Genomic DNA, 22,556 nt, shown 5'->3' with positions numbered 1-22,556 from the left:
AACACGAGACTAACTACCCATTCCTGCAGGTGTCCGGGTGGTAAGATTCAGGAACCAGGGACCAAGAAAAAAGATGTGGTTTGCTGGACTCAATCAGAAGTTCCCACCAGCCAGCCCTCCACTTCCCCATCTGTCTTCTCTACTAAGGTTTCTTCAGGTAGCTCTTCTTGGAACATTTATTTATCCCATTAACTGTTTAATCCAATATTTCTCAGCTGCTTGAAGACATATGGACTTCCATTCCCAGAATTCCCCAGTCAGCCTTGCTGGGAAATTCTGGGAAGTAGAATTTGGGGAGTCTTAAAATCGCCACCGTTGAGAAAACAAAGGGGCAAATCTTTTGAATTATGAGTTAGAACTTTTGGAATAACGAAATAAGAGTATGCAATGAAATTGCAAACGTGACCGATAAAAATATAAAGTATAATGAAGATGAAGATGCCAGAATTATTTAAAGCAAAAAGAAATAAGTTAAGATATGAGTAGAAAATATATAAAATAAGTTTGAAGAATATAAGAATATTTGAGAAAATTTACAGAAAATATGAAATGTAATGATATGATATGAAATCAAATGTGAAAGGTGAATATGTAACCAAGGTCCTGTTCATATGGAAATGCGAAAACCTGGAATCATGCTGTTCACTAAAAGAGATGTTTCTGAAATATAAAAATAAAAAACTGTTTTTTTACAAAAAGAAAACAAGGGGCTGCTAGAAACCCCAAATAAGCAGCACGATAGGCAAGGAGCCAAAACCGACAAGATTAGCTCAAACAGAGCACATAGGATGTCTCCTTTGACCTGTAGAGCCAATCATGACCCCATAGGAATCTGGATAGATAAATAGATTTATTGGATATTACTTATATTATTCATATGGGAATGTGATTTATATTGTTATATTGATAAGAGGAGTATTATTATTAATTGTAAGCACACAAAATATGAACCTAATTGAAATGGAATGGATTTATTGTATGTAAAAATAAAAAAATTGGGGGAATTTGGCAACAGCCATTAAAATGTTACACGAACCAGGCATCCCAATCACAAATCCTCCCCAAATTGTATAAAAGCCCATCTACTCTCCACCCTAATTTGTCAGCCACCCCAGAAACATGCTGCTGTCCCTGGTTTTTTTTCTGGCTACCAAACAGATGGAGACTTTCTTTCTATTTGCAGCCTGACTCCAATTCATTTCTCCTGCCTCTTTCTCCCAGCTCGGAATAAGAACTGGACTAGATTTGGCTTCCAATTACTTCAAAGTGTGTCTTTGAATAAGTGAGATGGGAGGCATATCAATTAAATAATAATAATAATAAATTCTGAAAAATATCACTGCTTCCATTCTGGCCCTTGTTGGCCTCTTGTATGAAGTTGTCTTTTTCTTCTGAATGATGAATCATTTTATTTTTATATTGACTGAGAAACCCCAAAAAGAGTTGGCTGGGGGGTTTTTTTGGTTGTGTTCTCAGAATATGTGCAATCAGGCAAAGATCTATAAACCATGGCTAGTTTGTTCGTCATTTTTCTCAGACTCAACTCTATTTATTCTACTTTATATATATATATTTTAGTTTCTGGGTCAACATCCATTGGGGGAATCCCAAATTAATTGACCGATGTACTTTGGCCAAAGTTATAATATATAACTGGTTCAATATATAACAGTTAAATCAATGTATAAAATGTTTTACGAATGCAGTTTTGCGAATGGAGTCCTGGAATGTTTGGTCATTATAAAAGAAATTACTTTAGGATTGAGTTTAGTTTAGTATTGAGTATTGAGCATCATTAAACTAATGAATGTTTGGTATTGAGTTTAGTATTTACAATCGAACATTATTAAACCCCTTACTTTAGTATTTAGTATTATTTTACTTTTGTATTGAGCATTGAGTATTATTAAAACAAGTACTTTTAGGATTGAGTATTGAGTTTACTCTAGGATTTAGCATCAAACATTATTCAACAAATTACTTTGGTATTCAGCCTTGAACTTCAGCGTTTAGCATTGACCAATATTAAACCAATTATTTTAGGATTTAGTATGGAGCATTCGCAAGTTTTTAAGAAGAGATTGGATAACCATTTGGTCTGAAGTGGTGTAGGGTTTCCTGCCGAAGCAGGGGGTTGGACTAGAAGACCTCCAGGGACCCTTCCAACTCTGTTATTCTAAATTCAAACAAACCACCATTTTTTTCCCCCAGTGAAAAATGTTGCCAGCATACATGGCTTCCAGCTGGAAGAGGCGAAGAATGCCTGCATTCACACAACCTTGTTTAATCTTGTTACCAAATGTACCCATTTCATACCTGGACTCTACGTCAAAGCGTATATTTACCCACATGGTTGGACTGTAAAAACCTATGCTCTCATTTAAAAATAACCTTAAACGCTGTGGTTATATCTCTGCTGAGATTGTGGTTAAGGGTGGGTGAAGAAATCCAGAATCTAATTCTCAATTTCTACAACTGAGAAAAAAAAAGACATTTGGTTTTTCTCTGGAAGAAACGGGGTGCAATTGTTAGGAAATCCACATCTGGTAAATTACATTATGTTAAGAACCAAACCTCCCTCCGAAGCTGGAACCATGGCTTATATAGTCTAGCCGCAGCTGAGGGTTCAAGGAGGCCAGATGCTTGCTTAAAGCTAAGCTATAGTTTAGTCAGTCTCCAGAAAAGGGCAGGATTTCACGGCGTTCGTTTTACGTTTTCTTGCAAAGCTGAAGAGCTTCCCCCACCCACTGAGCTTGAAAGTTTTGATCTCAATCAGGCTCCAACTGCAGTTAAAAACAAAAAACAACACCATGAAATACATTAGAAATGAGGAAACCCACAAACTCTGAGTATGTAGCAATAGAGGTATTGGTCACCTCATTGCAAAAAAAAAAAAAGAGGTTGAGATTTCGGAAGAAGCGCAGAAAAGAGCAACTAGGATGATTGAAGGCCTGGAGGCTAAACGATACGAAGGAATTTGGTATCTCCTGTTTCCCCAAAAATACAACCTACCCTGAAAGTAAGCCCTAAGCTTGATTTTTTTAACATCTGCATCCAATATAAGCCCTACCACTCCCCCCAAAATAAGCCCTAATTAAGACCCCTGGACGGGTAAAAATTAAGCTAGGGTGGGGATGAGGAGGTAGTGGAGCTGCCCTACTACTTACCTTTGGACAGGTGTAGCCGGGCCTCGCACATCCCCAACACCTGTCTGGCCGGCCCATTTCTTCTGCAGCCGGCAAGGCTTTCCCGAAGGCCTCTGGATCGATCCAGAGCTCTGTTATTGGCTGCAGAGGCCCTTCAGGAAAGCCTTACTGGCTGCAGAAGAAGTTCCTGAAGGCCTCGGACCGCCAAAAGGAGGCCAGAGCGACGCGTGCAAGTGAGGTTAGTCAGGGGAGGGTATCCCCCCCAAAATAAGACCTGGTGCCATTTTTGGTGGCAAAACAATAATAGTAAGACAGGGTCTTATTTCTCAGGGAAACACAGGTATCTAGTCTGGAGGAAAGAAGGGCTAAGAGGGGCATGATAGAAGTCTTCCAATATTTCAGGGGGTCCCCAAAGAAGAATGGGAGGGGGAGTTCCAGTTATTTTCCAAAACACCAGAAGGCAGGATGAGAAGCAACGGATGGAAACTCATCAAGGAGAGAAGCAACCTGGAATTTCCCTGCTTCCCTCCCACCGTTGCCAGTGCCAGCCTGTGAGCAGGGATCGCGAAGCGAGCCCATTGTGCAGCCAGGATCATTTTAATTGTGCTTTTTTTGTGGGATTTTTCTGAAGGATTGTTATTTTTCCCCCCCCCCTGCTTTTTTTTAGAGGGGGGAAACCAGCTGATCCTCACCAGTTTTGCTTTCGTCACCATCCTTCTGTTTGGCGCATGCATGGTGTTGGCCTACTTCTTCCTCCGATCCTGCATCCGAAAGAAGTTCCCGAAACGTAAGGCCATTTCCCCTATTCTTCTTTTGGCCAGCAGTACTCTGCCAGTTCTTCCTCTTCCACTGCTCAGGACACCCCCTAGGGGGGTCTACGCCAACTCACCACGGCCAACTCGCCACCCAGATAATTCACCGCAGCCAAGGCTCAGCGGGAAAAGAGTCACACGAGTATCGGAGGTACCAGAGAAATGGTGGAATGGAAACCATGAAAGAAAAGATGCAAAAGGAAGGACTACATGAAAAGCGGATGACAAAAATTGAAATAATTTTAAAACCATTTTAAATAATTAAATTGAATTGTTGAATTGTCCTGCAGCAAGTTGACTGTGGTGAGTTGGCCTTGATGAGTTGGCCATGGGGAGTTGACCAAAGGGAGTTGGCCATGATGAGTTAACCATGGGGAGTTGGCCATAGTGAGTTGGCCATGGGGAGTTGACTATGGAGAGTTGGCCATGGGGAGTTGACCATGGAGAGTTGGCCATACTGAGTTAACCATGGGGAGTTGGCCATGATGAGTTGACCATAGTGAGTTGGCCATGGGGAGTTGTCCATAGTAAGTTGGCCATGGGGAGCTGACCATGAGGAGCTGGCCATAGTGAGTTGGCCATGGGGAGTTGGCCATGATGAGTTGGCCATGGGGAGTTGACTATGGAGAGTTGGCCATGGGGAGTTGACTATGGAGAGTTGGCCATGGGGAGTTGACTATGGAGAGTTGGCCATGGGGAGTTGACCATGGAGAGTTGACCATAATGAGTTAACCATGGGGAGTTGGCCATGATGAGTTGACCATAGTGAGTTGGCCATGGGGAGTTGTCCATAGTAAGTTGGCCATGGGGAGCTGACCATGAGGATCTGGCCATAGTGAGTTGGCCATGGGGCGCTGACCATGGTGAGTTGGCCATGATGAGTTGACCATGGTGAGTTGACCATGATGAGTTGACCATAGTGAGTTGGCCATGGGGAGTTGGCCGTGTTAATGTGGCTGTGGTGAGTTGCCCCATTCCGAGGTCTTGGATTGCTTGGCATGCCTGCGCAGGGAGTTTTGTGTTGTGTCTCAATTCTCCCACTTCTTCTGTCCCGCAGCTGTCCATGGGCAGTTAGCCCAGGAGGTCGATGAATGCATCTACAGATACCCCGAAGAAGAAGAAGGAGGAAGCTGTGAAGCCCCTGCCAGTCTCAAAGGGGACCTTTTGGAAAAATTCTCTTCACAAGATGTATAACAACTCTGGGTCAAAGTGCTAAGAAGGGCTTCCTTGACCCGAAGGAAACCCCCCCACCACACACACACAAAAAAGACCCCCCCAAAGCATTTTGAGCAACTGTGCTTTTGAATGAATCCTTGCCATCTTCAGAAGCGATGGAAGAATCCCTTAAATCAGGGGTGTCCAACCTTGGCAACTTTAAGCAAAGCTGGCTGAGGAATTCTGGGAGTTGAAGTCCACAAGTCTTAAAGTTGCCAAGGTTGGACACCCCTGCCTTAAATTATCCCCTTTTCTCTCTCCCTGGAACTGGAATATCGGCCTGATGGCCCTCGATTTGAACTTTAAATAAAAACAAAACACCAAACACAACACAATGGGACACGCTGGTTTTTGATTTGGGGAGGGGGACGTTGTTAGGATGGCCAGAAGGCAATGGGAAAAGTAGGCCATGCAAAATAAAATAAAATAAAATAAAAGCACGGTGTTGGGGGGGAAAGTCCACTCTGTTGCAGTTGTGTTAAGTTGAACGGCAAAGAGCCACCACTTGGAAGTTCTCGAGAACCTGGTGGCCTTCCAGAGGCCAGAATCTTCCTGTTTTCAAGGGTTGTTTTTTTTTCAACCTCCAGAAGTTTCTTCACTTCCTAAAAGCTAGTTTGTTGGGGGTGGTTTCTGGCTCCCAACCTCTTCTTGATGGCCTATCAAGACATCCTAGGTACGAATCTCAACTTATCATCACTGGTCATCACTTCCCACCTACGAACGAACATCCAGCTGCGACTTCTCTCTCTCTCTTTTTTTGATTCAGATTAAACATGACTCATAACACAACCGTTTCTTTACGCGCGCACACTTCTGATGGTGACGCCAAGTGGAAATATATCTGCGACGAGGTGGATCTCGGTGGCCTTTTCGTCTCCCCACCGCTTCCCCACACACCAAACCTTGATTCTCCTCTGGCCAAGTGCGCTTTGCTCTCCCCTGGCGCCTACGACGTCAAGGCTATATTCTGGAAGGATATTTCTATATTTACGCCCCAGCTGCGCTTTGAACTTGTCAAGCTCTGGGGGTTTCTAGAATAAGGTATTAAAAAGAAAATTACCTTCCCATAGCTAGCTTTGCCCCCGAGAAATCATCTTATTTGAGAGGACTTCAAATACAGGTAGACCTCCTGTAAATGAGGAGACATTTCTTGACAGGGAGAACAATCAACCCATGGAACAGAAGTTACCCTCAGAAGTTGTGGGAGCTTCATCATCCCTGGAGGCTTTCGAGAAGAGGCTGGACTGGACTGCCATTTGTCAGAAATGGTGTAAGGTGTCCTGTTTGGGCGTGGGGGGTTGGACTAGAGGACCTCCAAGGTCCCTTTCAACTCTGTTATTCTAATCAATGGAAGGACTTGCCTTCAGAAGTTGTGGGAGCTTCATCATCCCTGGAGGCTTTCAAGAAGAGGCTGGGCTGCCCTGTCAGAAATGGTGTAGGGTCTCCTGCTTGGGCAGGGGGTTGGACTAGATGACCTACAAGGTCCCTTCCAACTCTGATTATCTGTTATCTATTATCCTCTTACAAAAAGCCCATTTAGTGTCCAAAGATATGACAGCGTCATTGGAAAAATACATTATTATTATTATTATTATTATTATTATTATTATTATTATTATTATTATTATTATTATTATTATTATTATTATTATTATTTATGGCTGCTTTTCACCCTTACGACCGTTGTAGCATCCCCACAGTGCCATGAACAGAAATTCACTGTTTACTATTTACTAAAGTTACTCCACGAACTATTGTAATAAGGCGGGGTTCGTTTAGCGACCGTCGAGAGTGACATCCTTTGAAAAAAATAAAATCGACTCAGGGCCGTATTTCCACACTTAACGTCTGTCGTGGCCTTCCCATGGCTCACGGGATCCGAATTCCAACACTTGGAAAAACGGACTCGTAGTTATGACGGCTCACCTTTTTTTCCGACCGTCTGGATGAGAGCACCCCCAATGGGCAAAGCCGGCTTCACTTAAAGACCGGCCAACTCACTTTGGAACAATTCACGCCGGGCGAGGAAGTTCGTAGGGCAGGACAAAACCCGCTGGACAACGGTCTCGCTTAGCAACGTAACTTTGGGGCTCGGTGGTGGTTTTGAGTCGAGGACGAGCTGTATATGAATTGTGTCCCAGAATTTAGATTAAAAAGGGATCCCAAACAATATGGGACGGTTGTTTTGCTGGGCGACGGAGAGAGAACAGGTGCATCCCCTATTGTGAAGTGATGAAAAACAGCCACAAAACCACAACTCACAACGTGAAGGCAGTGGGACTCGAGTCATTCGGGGCGAGGGCCAGAGGGAGGGGTGTTTTGGCAGTAAGTCAGCTCAAAAATAAACCGAAAAGTCCATATATGATCTGCTTACAATATGTGCCAAGAGCCCCCTAACTCCTCCTCCGTCTGCTGGGAAGTGCCCCCTTGCAAAACTCCGTTAATCCACGTTTCCTTGAAATTTCTAAAAGGCTGCTTGGAATCGAGCTGCAAGGGCGAGATCCAGTTCTGAGAAGGCGTGTGCGCGACAGCGCTGGGAAATGCCGGGCAAAAGTAATTTTCTGAAACTGTACATGAAACAAAAGTCCGTATTGACGTTCAAAACTGACACCCTTAGTAAGGACTTTATTCAAAACATGCAGAGAGAGAGATAAAAAGAGAGAGATAAAGAGAGAGAGATAAAGACAGAAAGATAAAGACAGAAAGATAGAGAGAGATAGAGAGAGAGAAAGAGATAAAGAGAGAGAGAGTGAGAGAGAGAGAGAGAGAGAGAGAGAGAGAAAGAGAGAGAAAGAGAAACAGACAGAGATAGAAAGAGACCTAGAGAGATAGAGACAGACAGAGAGAGAGAAAGAGAGAGAGAGCTAGAGAGACAGAGACAGAGACAAAAAGAGATGAGAGAGAGAAGGAGATAGAGAGATAGAGAAAGAGAGAGACAAAAACAGAGAGACAGAGAGATAAAGAGAGAGCTAGTGACAGAAAGAGAGAGAGAAAGAGACAGAGAGAAACAGAGAGAGATAAAGAGACAGAGACAAATAAAAAGAGATGAGAGAAAGAGAGAGGCAGAGACAGAGAGACTAAGAGAAAGACAGAGGGATAAAGAGACAGAGATAAAAAGATGTGAGAGACAAGAGACAGATAAAGATAGAAAGAAGAAAGAAAGAAAGAAAGAAAGAAAGAAAGAAAGAAAGAAAGAAAGAAAGAAAGAAAGAAAGAAAGAAAGAAAGAAAGAAAGGGACATAAATTAAAAGTTGCCAACCGTCCCAAGCCAGATAAAGGCTACTTGTGGGAGCACCGAGTTGCCAAAAGAATATAGTTAGTCCTCGGCTTATGACCATAATCGAGGCCAACATTTCTGTGGCTAAGCGGAACATTTGTCCAGTGAGTTTCGCCCGGTTTTACGTCTGTCCTTGCCACCGTGGTTAAGTGAATCCTTGCAGCTGTTAAAGCGAATCCGGCTTGCCCATGGACTTTGCTCCTCCAAAGGTTGTAAAAGGTGAATCATGCGACCCCCGGGGGAACACTGCACCCGTCGTAAGTACGAGTCAGTGGCCAAGCCTCAGAATTTTAATCGCCTGAGCATGGGGGGATGCGAGAAACATCATAACTGTGAAAAACAACCCCCCCTTTTTTTTCTCCCAGTGCTGTAACTTTGGTCACTAAATGAACTGTTGTCAATCAAGGAACTTTTGCTCGAGCTGGGGGCTGGACTAGACGACCTCCAAGGTCTCTTCCAAGATCTCTTCCGATTCTGACTACCTGGTTTAATTTGTGCGATCCATGTAACCTGGCCACAACCGTGTGTGTCTTTCTGGATAATGCAAGGCGTCCTCCTGGACAGGGAGCGGAGATATTTTGAAATGTAAAAGCAATTTAATTTTTATTTTATTTTTTAAAGGGAATATTTGGGCCACCGATAGAGTAACGTCCCTCCCTGAAAAGCCCGTTTCCGTTTTTGGTGATGGGTAATTATTATTATTATTATTTTTGCTTTTTTACCGACGCTTTTTGTGTGTGTGTTCATTTGATGGGATTGACGGCTGAATTAAAAGAGGGAGGAGTTCAGGTCGAAATAAGAGGAAGGAAGGAAGGAAAGAGCTTTAAAAGTCGGACATCCTGTTTGAGATATCAATCCAGCCAAGACATCAGTGAAAAGTTGGGAGAGAAAAGAAGAAGAAGAAGAAGAGAGGGAAAAAGCATCCAAAGAGCTTGGCCCACCCCATCTCACTGCTGTCTACAGCCTTCCTTTTTGTTGCTGGATTTCGGGCAGCCCACCTTGTCTGGCTGTCGTTTGGTCGGGGAGACGAAGACAGGAGCTGCCACCCTCGGCGGGTAGTCAAAGGGGCTGTCCGTCTGGGCCAGGGGTCCTGGGCTGGGGGCTAGGAGGAGAGGAAAGGAAAGAAAGGAAAAGGAAAAGGAAAAAAGAAAAGAGAATGTCAGCACGGCACGAGGATCTCTTCTTCCATCTCTCTCTTGTCTCCCCAGCTCTCAAAAATTATTTTTCTTAAAGTTATTTTCCAGTGCAGTGTTAGGCATAATCTCCTCTGTTATACAGTCTCTTGCTTGAGCAGGGGGGTGGACTAGAAGACCTCCAAGGTCCCTTCCAATTGCTATTCCATTTCCATTTCCTGTTCTATTCTATTCTATATTCTATTATATTCTTCATTCCAATATCTATTCTATTCTATTTTTTATCCTATCCTATCCAATTCTATTCTGTATTCTATTATTCTATTCTCTATTTTATTATTCTATTCTATTATTCTATTCTTTATTTTATTATTCTATTCTATTATTCTATTCTCTATTTTATTATTCTATTCTATTCTCTATTTTATTATTCTATTCTATTATTCTATTCTTTATTTTATTATTCTATTCTATTATTCTATTCTCTATTTTATTATTCTATTCTATTATTCTTTTCTCTATTTTACTATTCTATTCTATTCTATTATTCTATTAATTCTATGCTTATTTTTATTCTGGAATCTATCTTAAGTTTAATGGGACTTTCTCCAATATAAATATGAAAACAATTGTTATGTTATTACCTTTTGAACCCAGATCCATCACATCTGAAGGCATTCCCATTTTAGCGGCTTGAAAAGTTGGATCCAGAACTTCAGCGATATTTCGGCAAAACTGTGGCCTAAGTAAAAAAACCAAGACTATAAGATACATTTTAAAAATTACCTAGTCGTTGCTTTAGAATAGAGTAGAGTTAGAGTAGAGCAGAAGAATAGAACAGAATAAGAATTAGAATCAGAACAGAATAGAAAATAGAATAGAATAGAAAATAGAATAGAAAGTAGAATAGAATAGAAAATAGAATAGAATAGAATAGAATAGAATAGAACAGAACAGAATAGAGAATAGAATAAAATAGAATAGAAAATAGAAAAGAAAATAGAATACTATTTAGATATACTGCTTGACAGAGCTTTACACAGACCTCTCTAAGCGGTTTACAGAGTCAGCTTACAGCCCTCAACAATCTGGGTCCTCATTTTACCGACCTCGGAAGGACGGAAGGCTGAGTCAACCTGGAGCTGGTCAGGATCGAACTGCTGGCAGCGGGCAGAGTCGGCCTGCCACCCTGCATTCTAACTCCTGCCCCGCCACATATTTTGGCCTTCCACGTTTAATTCCCTAACTCTGGGATTGAAGCAGCCCACCCATCCGACTTCTTCTGGATGGCAGCTCCTTTCGCCGTCCCATTGGCGTCCTCTGGATCAGGCTGGATCCTCAGCAGGGCTGGGCTTCTGCCACTCGGCCAGGAGTCCTTCTGGAAACAAGGCAAGAGAAAGGCAAAGGTGGCTTGGAAAGGTCTAGACAGGTGTTGGGGTTCACCAGCAGCAGGTGCGGACAGCTGAGGCCCCAGAGGGCGAGGACTCGGATGAGGGGCCTGCGTGGGATGCAGGGATGGGGCCAGGAGCATCAGGGAGTGGAGTGCTGCCTTCGGAGCTTGTGGAGCCTGGCAGCAGTGAGGAAGAGTCCCCCGAGGAGCCTGTGCTCAATGCGCATGCACGCAGGGCTGCTTGAAGGAAAGAGCATCCAAAGCAGCAAGGGCGACTCAGGAAAGTAAGGCTGCAAGGTAATGTTCCCTCCCTTAAGGGATAAAAGCCAGCCTTTGGGGTTGGCTTCTTTGCAGGAAGCAAGGAAGTTCTTGCACTTCAAGTCCTCGTGGAAGTTCGGTCTATCCTGGTTTGTTTTCGGAGACTTTTGGCTTTGAATATTTCCTTGCAATTTAATCTGACCCTGCTGAGACCTGGAGGTGGAGATTGAGGACATCAGGCAAATGTTGATTTACTTCTATTGGGGAATGTGACTTTTGGGGGCTGTTTCTAATTTCCAATATTATGTGGGGTAATTCCGGGTTGTGTCAGATCTGGAATTACAACAGACTTTGCCAATTGGATGTTTTCCTAAATAAAAGAAATTAGTTTTGGGAGACAGGACTTGGCTCTTTTCTTTTTCAATGGAAACCTGACAGCTGCGGCTTCTTACCTCTGGGTTGCAATGGCTTTGTCCCTCGAGGGGCTCGGTCTGCTTCCTCTCCTGCCGTGGGGAGCCCCACTGGCTCTGGAGTTCCTTGTCTTGTAGGTAGCGGGCAATTTCCTAATTTGGTGGGGTGGGGAGCAAAGGGAGAAAGGATTCATTTTACTTACTTACTTACTTACTTACTTATTTATTTTGTTCTCCCCATGGTCAAAAGCTGGCTGGGAAAGCCACAAATGGCAACCACATCACTCACAATGACCTGATAGGGCTGGGGAAAATGCCGAAAATTTTTTAAAGTCCAATGATTGGTCTTCGGTTCCTCTTCCCCCCCCACACCTCCCCCCGCTGTCACCGTAACTTCAAACAGATGGCTGTAAGTCAAGGATGGCCTATAAGTTTTGGGCTACAAGGAAGGGATTTCCAATTGGCTGTCGCCTTAACTTAAAAAGCCGCTGGAGAGGGGAAATTCATGAAAGGTGATGACAGGTGTCACAGGATGAGTTCAGAGAGAAGCTTCAAACCATCTTGCCAGCTACTCACCTCATCCTGGGCCACCTGAGCCGCCCAGTAATCGTCATCTTGCTCCCGGTTCCTCCTAGCTCTCTGCAGAAGGAAGAAAACGTTGAACCAGGGGTCCAGAGAGATATCCCCCTCCCCAGAAGGTTAATCTTGGTACAGGAGAAATGAATGGGACTATGACAACTCTCAATGCTTCCTGATCGGTAGGGTGTCAGGATTCCAGCCGTCGCCCGAATTAAATCGTGATCCTCGAGCCAAACTTCAAAAAAAAAAAACTTCCAAGGATTCATTAGAGGCGACATCCTGGCCCTGCCCTGTCGGAAGGCAACTCTGGCCTACGTCATTTACAGTCCCCTGTGACTCTGTTTTCCCCACTCCCCTCCAGGGTGTGTCATAAATCAGATTCTCCAATTGAGCACCTTCACAGGCTGGGGGTCATCAATCACGTTCTCCAATTAAACACACTGGCAGGCAAAAGCTCCGGTAGTTTAGTTATAATCTTTTCAAGAGAAAGAGTTGGAATGTGCTTCCACTTCCAAGCGGCTGCACGGCTCTTCCCGATTTCCTTCCTTCTCCCCCCCCTCCCTTTTTAATGGCAATTACTAAAACAGGCGTAGGAATGTTTGACGAGTTGACATTGGGTTGGGGTACGCACCACGCGCGTCTCTTCCCTTTCTTCTTCCTCCTGCAGCTTCCGGGCCAGTTCCTCATCTTCCTGAAACTGCTGCTGGATCTGGAGTTCCAATCTGGCCATCTCCCAGTGCAGGGCCTCGGGGACGCCATCTGAACGCACAAAGCAAAAAAGATGAACGGAGAAAATTAGGAATGGAATAGAGCTGGAAGGGACCCTGGAGGTCATCTAGTCCAACCCCCCCACCACCACCACCCGCTCAGGCCGGAGGGCCGTGCTGTCCAACACAACTAGAAGACACCCAAGTTCACCACAGAGGCACGCTGGCCCCCTAGGGCGTCCTTACCTCTTGTCCCACGTGAGGCCCTTTGCTTTGGCTGACCGCTCTCGTCCTTTTCCTAAATGGGAGAAACAGAAACAGAACCAAAAAGAAAAAAGAATCTCTTGAGAATGCTTTCCTTCATGAGGACTAGAGCTTTGCTTGGCTCAGATCTCCCTTCCTTTTGCTAGCCCCCTCCCAGCGAGATGCTTCCTTGCAGCTTCTGCCCTCCTTCTTGTTAGCCTTGCTCAACAAACCACAAACAAACCACAAACCAAGGAGAAACCTTGACAGAAGAACAGAGTTGGAAGGGACCTTGCGGGTCATCTAGTCCAACCCCCCGCCCAAGCATTGAACCGTGCTCTCTCAACAGGCTGTTTCAGGTCTTCAATCATCTTAGTTGCTCTTCCCTGCACATTTTCCCCCAAAGTCTCTTTTTGTTCTAACATGGGTGACCCAAACGATTTTGATTCTATTTCATTTTTTATTTCATTTTAATTTTTATTTGTCAATTGCTTACAATAGGTATAAGTAAAAACATAGTTATGAATACATGGATACATATAAGAAAAATAAAAAATATATATAAAAGAAACAATAGGACAGGGACGGTAGGCATGTTAGTGCGCTTATGGACGCCCCTTACAGACCTCTTAGGAAAGGGGTGAGGTCAATAGTAGACAGTCTAGGGTTAAAGTTTTTGGGGTTTGGGAAAGAAACCACAGAGTCAGGTAGAATATTCCAGACATTGACCACTCTGTGGCTGAAGTCGAATTTCCTGCAATCAGGTTTGGCGCGATTAACCTTGAGTTTGTATCTATTGTTTGCTCTTTTGTTATGGTTGAAGCTGAAGTATTCATTGACAGGTAGGACATTGCAATGCATGATTTTATATACTATACTTAAATCGGACCGACGGCGGCGTAGTTCTAGGTTTTCTAGGTCTAGAATTTCGAGTCTGGTGGCATAAGGTATTCTACAAGGAGTAGAGGAGTGGAGAACTCTTCTCGGGAAATATTTCTGGACTTTCTCAACTGTGCTAATATCAGATACGTAATGCGGGTTCCAGACTGATGAGCTGTTTTCGGGTATTGGTCTAGCAAATGTTTTGCATGCTCTAGTTAGTAGTGTGATATTACCTGAGAAAAAGCTACGTAGGATTAGGTTGACAACTCTTAATGCCTTTTTGGCTATGTGGTTACAGTGGGCTCGAGCACTTAGATCATTTGAGATGAGTACTCCAAGGTCCTTGACAGAGTTTGGATCCTCAACAAGGTCTTGACTATTCTCTGCCTCTGTTGATACAACCAAGGACTGTATTATTTATATATTGGGCTGTTTATTTGAAATAATGACATAGAATTGTTAAATGGTCCCACAGCAAGTTCTCCCATGGTGTGTTGGCCGTGGTGAGTTATCTCACTTCGGGCCGAGAGAGGCCCGTGGGAGAGAAGGATGAATGCCACCAATTGTTCACCGGTGTATTCTCTTTGCAACGTCTGTGCACCAGAAGGTTTCTCTGGGTTGGGAGTGTGTGCAGCCGTGTGCGTTGGCCGAACGCGATCCCCACCCTTGTCACGACTGACCAAATCTTGGGAGAAGAGAAAGGCGATGTGAAGTCATCTCCTTCTTGCGTTTCGCTCCCCAATGTTCCGGAACCGGGTTCAATAGGCCTGGGAGTATTTGGATCGGACCCAAAATTAGCAGAGGAGGGAGAAGGAGGAGTGGCCGACGGTGCGGTGGGAAGCCTCGGTCAGATTTTGGCAAGCAATTACTGACTTTGTACTCCGGAGGTATGTGTGGGAGATAGTGGGGAGGTGTGAGGGAAAGAAAATGACGCCTCTTTGGTTTGTATCTGCCCAAATTGCTCTCAGAATGCATGAGTAACGGCCAAGCGTGGAGTTAAGAGGCAAGTTTTGGTAAAAAAAAAAAATGGTCAAGAATGATGTAGATTTGTCATCGGCACCTCTATAACCGTCTGGTTTGGTTCTTCAACCCAACAAGAAAATGTAAGGGGCCCGATCTACCCAATGGGGAGAGGGAGCTTTTGGACCTCAGGGACCACCAAACTCATATTTTTAAATCCCGCAGACCAGAGACCCTGGGGAAATCCCCCCAAAAGTCTGCAGGAAAATCCCCCGCTCCATTTTCCTACCGATCGATTGTTCTTTACTGTCTCCAGTTCCGTTCTCAGGGAAGAGAGAGAGAGAGAGGAGAGAGACTTTTGGCTTCATGCAAGGAAAACAGCAGAAGCTGCAAAAGTCTTTCTTTCTCTTCCCCCAAAACTCTGCCAGAAATGAGTCTTTGTGAGACTTGTCGTGCCGGCGCAGCCTCTTGGAGCAGGAGGCCTTGTAGGCACGGGTGGGAATTCAACCGGTGTTACTACCGGTTCGGTTATTACGTTTTGCGCGCGCACGAAAGAGCTTTTGTTTTGTTTTTTACAGAAGAACAAACACACATCCCTGCCCAAGAGGTTGGCCCTCTGTCCCTTAAGAATAAAACTTGGGATTTCTTTCATTTCTCTCTCTCCTCTTCCCTGCAGCCTGCAGAGGAAGAAAGCTGGGCTATTTTGCGGGGTTCAAACTTTAATTGTGGAGGCTGTTTGTTTTCGTTGGGATGAGGATCCGTGTTATTGTTTTGCACGCTGGGTGCTGCTTTCACAATGGGGAGAAACTGCTGGTCGGCTGCTGTTTTCGTCGGAGATGCCAGATGGTCTCGGGGAATTTGTTCCTCCTCTCGGAGCGTTGCTTACGAGTCCCATAATCTGATCAGGAAATGCATTTATAGGGAGCGGGAAAACTGCTTGGCTCTTTATTATTATTGTTATGAATCTCCCCCCGGAGGCTGTTTTAAAAGTCTGTTATCTCAAGCCCCTTTTTCGTCCTCTCCAAGGGCACTCAGCCAAACCCAATAATGCAAGAGCGATATTCTTTTAGAGAGGACGCCTTTATGATGACTTTAGATTGGATCAACAGAGTTGGAAGGGACGCTGGTCTGAAGGGCACAGGTGCTCCTGCCTGAACAGGGGGGGTTGGAGTAGAAGACCTCCAAGGGTCCCTTCCAACTGTGTGATTCTATGATGCTGAGATAGATAAGGATGGAAAGATGGATGGATGGATGGATGGAAGGAGGGAGAGAAGGAGGGAGAGAAGGAAGGAGGGAGGAGGGAAGGGGGGAAGGAGAGAAAGAAGGAGGGAAGGAAGGAAGGAGGGAGAGAAGGGAGGGAGGAAGGAAGGAGGGAGGGAGGGAAGGGAGGAAGGAGGGAGAGAAGGAAGGAGGGAAGGAAGGAGGGAGGGAGGGAGGAGGGAAGGAAGGAGGGAGGGAAGGAAGGAGGGAAGGAAGGAGGGAGGAAGGAAGGAGGGAGGGAGAAGGGAAGGAAGGAGGGAGGGAAGGAAGGAAGGAGAGAGAAGGTAGGAAGGTTGGAAGGAAGGAAGGAGGGAAGGAAGGAGGGAAGGAAGGAAGGACTCTGGAATGATATACGGCCTCCTGCTTGAGCAGGGGATTGGACTCTCAAGGAAAATGAGTAGGGGGTGGCATGATAGCAGCCTGCCAAACTTTAAGAGGCTTGTCACCGAGAAGCGGCACAATTCAGTGAACAAATGTTTTCACTTAGCGACAGAAATCTCGGGCTCCGTGGTGATTGTAAGTCAAGGACTATCCCAACAGCACCCCGGAAAATCTTTTGGGGCACTCCTACCTCCCGAAAAGACCAAGGGTCCATCATTGCAACTTTGGCCCAAGCTGGTGCTGCCCAAGAGCGGCCAAACCAGGGCAATTGGAACTTGGCCTGAGGGAATCTCCTACCTGATCGCCGCCGGCCTTCTTCCGTTCCCCTTTTCCTGGTTTCACCGGAAGATCTTTCTGGGCGTTTTTCGGGTCTCCCTCGTGGCTACAGGTGGACAGGGGGAGAGGCAGTTAGACAGGAGCGATCCTGGCTTTGCGGAACGACGGACAGAATTAACAGAATCACGGAAGGGACCTCGGAGGTCTTCTAGTCCAGCCCTGCTTAAACAGGAGACCCTAGACCATTTCAATCAATCAATCAATGCGAATAGAGCTGGAAGGGACCTCGGAGGTCTTCTAGTCCAGCCCTGCTTAAACAGGAGACCCTAGACCATTTCAATCAATCAGCCAATCCATCAAGAGTAGGGAGAGGAATCCTACCTTTCTTTGGGCGGCCTGCCCTCGTGAATCTTCTGGGCTTCCACCTCCTGGTTCTGAAGCCTCGTGGCGATCCGGCGGTCATTCTGGACCATTTGGTTCTTCTGGACATTGGAAGCGTAGTGCAGTTCGACTGAGGGAGAGAGAAGAGGCAGAAGGAAGCCGGAGGATGAGCGGGGCAATGGGTCAGGTGTGGGTCCCGTCAGGTCAGGGCAGGGTGGGGTTCAAATGTCTTAACCACCAGTTCTGTGGGCGTGGCCTAATTTGTGGGTGTGGCTTGGTGGTCACGTGACTGGGTGGGCCTGGCTTGTAGGTAAATATTGTAAATATTTATGTAAATATTGAATTTTTTATTTAAAAAAAAAAGAGAGAGAGAGAGAGCAACTTTTACCCAAAATCAGGCAGAGCAGGCAGGCAGATTGAGTTTCCGCTGGGCAAATATCTAAGTGGAGAACATGATTGATGACTCTGGACTATGGAGGGGTCTCGTTGGAGAATATGATTTATGACTCATGCAGGGGTGTGGGGGGGAAACCAGGGTCAAGAGTGATGATTAATAATACGTCTCAGAGTCGGCTGCACCCAGGCAGTGTCAGACATGTTAACTCCCAATAAATCCTTTGGAAGTTTTGGAAGGTTGGCTCGAGGCTCAGAATTTAATTGGGGGGTCACTGCCCGGAATCCTGACAGACAAAATCCTGAACTCCCAAGCCATTAATCCCCAGCCAGACAGTCGAGGGGTGGAATGGGGGTGGGGGGAGCAGAGAGAAAGAGGGAGACTCAGAACTTGGACCGCTCTGGATGCTGTCATGCAAAGAGCGTTTTGACGTCACGGAAATGATTCACCAGCACAAAAGGATGCCAGGTGAGCAAGGCGAAGGACAGTCCTTGCCACCCGCTGCCAAGAGAGAAGGAGTGGGGGGAGCAACCTTGAGAGAGAGCGGGCCCTTAAAAGGCCATCTCATCTGGCAAGCCGCCCCCCCTTGTAAACCTGTCTGCACGCTGGATTCCCTGGAGCGATGCGACTCCATCTCGTTAATTGGAAAGGTGGACGGTGCCAGAGATGCACACACAGAAGACACAAACACACACACACACACGCGCGCACACACACACACACAGAGGGGGAAAAAAACCATGCAGCCGGGACGGGACAGGCCACCGATGGGGAAGGAGGGGTGGTCAGAAGATTTGGAGGGAGGGAGGGATGCTAAATGCTGGAAGGACACACGGACCACGGAAGAGGAACCGCTTGCCAACTTGCCACAGGAGCCACATCACTGCGGGATCCAGTTCAGCCGTTCGGTTTAATTATTACTCCGTTTAAAAAAAAAAGTTATTTTAATTTTGTTGCTCATTTTTGTTCCTCCTTCCTTCAGAATCCTCCTCCAGGAGTTGTGAATGCTCCAACCCTGGAAGTTTTAAAGCAGGGTGGAAAATTATCAAGGCGAAGCAACCTGGGATTAAGCTTGAGCTGGGGGGTTGGACTAGATGACCTCCAGGGTCCTTCCCTTCCAATTCTGTTATTCTCTATTCTTCCTAGCAGACGGAACAATTAAACAGTGGAAGGATTTACCTCCAGAAGTTGTGAATGCTCCAACACCGGAAGTTTTTAAAGAAGAGATTGGACCTCCATGGGTCTGAAATGATATCGAGTTTCCTGCTGGAGCAGGGGGTTGGACTAGAAGACCTCCGAGGACCCTTTCAGCCCTAGGATTCTATTAGAATCAGTGGAATGGCTTTCCTCCAGAAGTTGAGCATATTCTAACAGTTTTTAAAGAAGGGATTGGATCTCCATCTGTCTGAAATGGTGTAGGGTTTCCTGCCTGAGCAGAGGGTTGGACTAGATGACCCCTAAGCTCCCTTCCACCTCTGTTATTCTAATTCTATCCTTTCTTTAATGATTCTATTCCACAATTACTTTTAGATATGAGTGTAATTCTTGTCCTGTGGCGAGTTGGCATAGATCTCCCTCACAATTTGTCCCCATTTATCTGTCCCCACTTATCTATATTTCCTCCTTTTGTTCTTGTTTACGTTAGTACTTATACTTGTTCTCTTGTACATGTTTGACAAACAAACAAATCAAATAAATAAATACATTTCAGAGATCTGCCAAATCCCCGTCCTTACTCTCTTGTTCTTGTAGACAATAGGCCAACGCACCGTCTTCTAGGACAGCGAAATCTCGGCAAACTGCAGGAAAAAAGAAAAATGAAACATAGAAGCATGGCCAAGCGTGAATTGACAACTAAAAGGGACAACTTTTTGAATTATTAGAATAAGGATGAAATTTGTTGAATAATGAATGGGATAACAGTATGTGACAAAATTGCAAATGTGACAGATTAAAAAGCAATATGTGTAATGGATATAACAATGAAACAAGAATCTTAGATAATATTGTAAAATAAGATGGGAGAACATTTTAAGAAAAATGAAATAGGTTAAGATAGAAACTGGAATTGGATAAAACAAGTGTAACGGATATTTGAGAATATTCAAAGGAAAATAGAATAAGTAATAATGTGATATGAAAGAGAGAGACGAGACCGAATACTTTAAAGTTTGGGAAAAATGGTATGACTGGATGGAACAAAGATACTTAAATGGCTGATGAATTAAGGATAAGCAATATATAAATTAAATATTTATATTCGCACAAACTGTATATATTTGTAAATAAGGCACAAAATAGTAGTGTAGGAAGAAAGTCACAAAATGTCGAATTTAAGATACTTTTACCTTTTGCTTGTTTTTTTGTTCTTTAAAGTATAAAAGATCAATAAAGTTTATTTCTAAAAAAGTCCTTCCTCATAAACACTGGAGGCTTTCAAGAAGAGACTGGACCGCCATCTGTCAGAAACGGTGTAGAGTCTCCTGCTTGGGTGAGGGGTTGGACTAGATGACCTACAACTCCCTTCCAACTCTGTTAATCTAAAAGTGATCTAAAGTGATATATTTTTCTGCATCCTTCCTCATATAGAAAATAGAGAAGGAGAGAAGAGAGGAAAGGAGAGAGGAGAGGAGAGAAGAAAAGAAAAGAAAAGAAAAGAAAAGAAAAGAAACAAAAAGAAAGATAGGACAGGAGGGGAGAGGAGAAGAAAGAGAGGAGAGGAGAGAGCCAGAATAATCTCCAACAATTTGGAATTTTGGAGCCTGGACAAATTCCCTCCTCCAAAGAATGTGTGTGAAGGAGAAGCATCAAAGCTCTAAGTTTGGAAAGACAACTCCAGACATGTTTGAGATTTCCCAACAGGAACTTACATTTTGAGAACTTGTTGGAGCAGATAAAAACGCTCGTATTTTATAATTATATATATAAAATTGCCTATGGCATTCAGAGACCTACCGTCTCTTCCGGCTAGAAATCCCATAAAAAATGGGAATAATAAATTTGATATATAAATAGGTCTCTCAATGCCATAGGCAATGAATAAGCAATACAGGTAAGTCCTCGAATTACGACCCACACAGTCTTTAGGGCCGTTGCAACTTTGAATGGTTACTAAATGAACTGTCGTAACTCAAGGACTTCCTGTAGAAGATCTGTGTCTTCTTCCGCCAACAGAAAAAAATAAATAATCGGTTTTGATTATTTATTTATTTATCTGGCATTTCCCCCCCCCAAAGTCTCAACCTTGTCTTTTACAAATGGACGGTTGTAAGTCGAGAACCGGGTATGCTTTAAAAATAAAAACGGGGAGGAGATTCTGAAATGTCCCATTCCTTTCATCGCGTACCTTCCTGGACGGGTGGCAGGCAGGAACTGTCGATCTGAAGTTCGGTCATTGTGTTCTTTTCATAGGGCCCAAACTCCCAACAGCAATCTGGAAGAACAAGGCATCAAATTGCTAAGACGCTGGTGTGATGTTCAAGACAAGAGTATTTGAAAATGCAAGATAGATAGATAGATAGATAGATAGATAGATAGATAGATAGATAGATAGATAGATAGATGATAGATAGATAGATAGATAGATAGATAGATAATGCTCAGAATCCAAATAGATCATCGATTATAGAAGACTATAGAATTCTATAATAGAATTCTAGAGGAGAGAGAAATGGAGAAGAGAAGAGAGAAGTGAAGAGAGAAGAGAGAAGAGAAAAGAAGGTGAAGAGAAGAGAGAGAAGTGAAGAGAGAAGAGGAGAAAACAGAAAAGGAGGTGAAGAGAGAAAAGGTGAAGAGAGAAGAGAAGAGAAAAGAGAAGAGAAAAGATAGAAGAGAAGAGGGAACTGAAGAGAAAAGGTGAAGAGAGAAATATCAATTTTGGGTGCCTTTTGTCCGAGGCAGAAAGACTAGGGAAGGCCCAGAGGGAGTGGACCACGTTTGGTTGGGGGGGTTGTCAGTCACACAGATCAAAGGGATTGCCACCTTCCTCCCTTCTCCCCACCCTCCCTCCTCCTCCTCCTCCTCCCTCCTCCTCCTCTTTCTCTGAGCTTTGTAGATTTCCTTGGCTTTTCATTCCTTGACCTGCAGTTTCTCCTTCAGGGAAGGAAGAAGAAGGGGGCAGATGGGGGCTACACCCTGCCCCTGAGACCATGGGACGGGAGACCCCCGTTCAATCCTAACAGGGGAGGATGAGGGAGGGGCCCCGAGAAAGCCCCCTCCCCTGAAGGAAGACTGAAGGAAAGCTGCCAATGTCAGCGCTGGTTTTGGGGAGGTTTTATTGGTATTCCTCTGGCTAAATAGGTGCGGGGCGGGGGGGGGATGCTTGAGGGTATCAAGGGGGTCCACTTTCAGCTTTTTCCTCCCCAAAAGACAGACCTCCGAGGCCGCAGCGGAGAGGGAAAAAAGGGCATCCTCCTTGCGGGGAGGAGACGCGGCCCTGGAGAGGGTGGGAGCCTCGCCAGCCTTACCTGGGAAGGCTTCTGGCCGGGCGCGCGGGGGTCGCCCACTCCCCGCCTTTCCAAGCCGCAGCAGCAGCAGCAGACGGGCTTCTGATCTAAGCCCACCCCGGCCCGTCCAGCTGTTTGAACCGGGGCCGAGCGGAGACGAAGCCAGCCAAAGGCTCCGGGGCGCGGGTCCCCCCCCCCGCGGGAGCTCTCCAAAAAACCGGGCCGAAGATGCTCCGGTTGCCAGCGGGCCAGGTGGAAAGGCCGGGGAGGGAGGGAGGGAGGGAGGGAAGGGGGGGGTCGCAAGGAAAGAAGGGAGGGATGGAGGCAGCCCCGCCAGACTGCTCCTCCTCCTCCTCCTCCTCCTGCGCCGCAGCGCTCCTCCCTCTCGCGCGCCTTTTGCGCGCGGC

General features: G+C 45.2%; 3 protein-coding genes across 5 annotated transcripts in view; 1 reads left to right on the top strand and 2 right to left on the bottom strand.

The window, feature by feature from the left end:
* TNFRSF9 (TNF receptor superfamily member 9) overlaps nucleotides 1-5,415 on the top strand; it is an 8,208-nt gene extending 2,793 nt beyond the window's left edge. Inside the window, exons 5-7 of the mRNA XM_026690339.2 lie at nucleotides 30-157; nucleotides 3,814-3,933; nucleotides 5,016-5,415. Coding sequence (XP_026546124.1) covers nucleotides 30-157; nucleotides 3,814-3,933; nucleotides 5,016-5,152 — 385 coding nt within the window. The 3' untranslated portion in view covers nucleotides 5,153-5,415. The remainder of the gene's footprint in view (nucleotides 1-29; nucleotides 158-3,813; nucleotides 3,934-5,015) is intronic.
* The window catches only part of PARK7 (Parkinsonism associated deglycase), a 23,806-nt gene extending 10,556 nt beyond the window's left edge, over nucleotides 1-13,250 (bottom strand). Inside the window, exons 1-7 of one of the 3 annotated variants that reach the window (XM_087944645.1) lie at nucleotides 13,174-13,250; nucleotides 12,852-12,979; nucleotides 12,218-12,280; nucleotides 11,684-11,794; nucleotides 10,861-10,961; nucleotides 10,228-10,325; nucleotides 9,449-9,552 (exon numbers count right to left, since the gene is read on the bottom strand). In XM_087944645.1, the coding sequence (XP_087800771.1) occupies nucleotides 9,449-9,552; nucleotides 10,228-10,325; nucleotides 10,861-10,961; nucleotides 11,684-11,794; nucleotides 12,218-12,280; nucleotides 12,852-12,950 (576 nt within the window). In that variant the 5' untranslated portion in view covers nucleotides 12,951-12,979; nucleotides 13,174-13,250. The remainder of the gene's footprint in view (nucleotides 1-9,448; nucleotides 9,553-10,227; nucleotides 10,326-10,860; nucleotides 10,962-11,683; nucleotides 11,795-12,217; nucleotides 12,281-12,851; nucleotides 12,980-13,173) is intronic. The other 2 variants (XM_087944646.1, XM_087944647.1) reach the window with 2 other exon arrangements.
* LOC113427804 (uncharacterized) lies at nucleotides 13,118-22,556 on the bottom strand. The gene is made up of 6 exons (XM_087944711.1): nucleotides 22,171-22,556; nucleotides 21,051-21,137; nucleotides 19,441-19,503; nucleotides 17,311-17,440; nucleotides 16,951-17,035; nucleotides 13,118-13,225 (listed from the first exon to the last, which is right to left on the bottom strand). Exons 2-6 carry the CDS (start codon nucleotides 21,097-21,099, stop codon nucleotides 13,118-13,120), a joined length of 435 nt encoding a protein of 144 aa, XP_087800837.1. The 5' UTR covers nucleotides 21,100-21,137; nucleotides 22,171-22,556.

The sequence above is a fragment of the Notechis scutatus genome, chromosome 16, assembly GCF_049901735.1.
Source record: "Notechis scutatus isolate UNSWTSFEM ecotype Mainland chromosome 16, rNotScu1.2, whole genome shotgun sequence".
In the NCBI taxonomy this organism is placed as follows: Eukaryota; Metazoa; Chordata; class Lepidosauria; order Squamata; family Elapidae; genus Notechis; species Notechis scutatus.
This window is presented reverse-complemented; position numbering and strand designations above follow the sequence as displayed.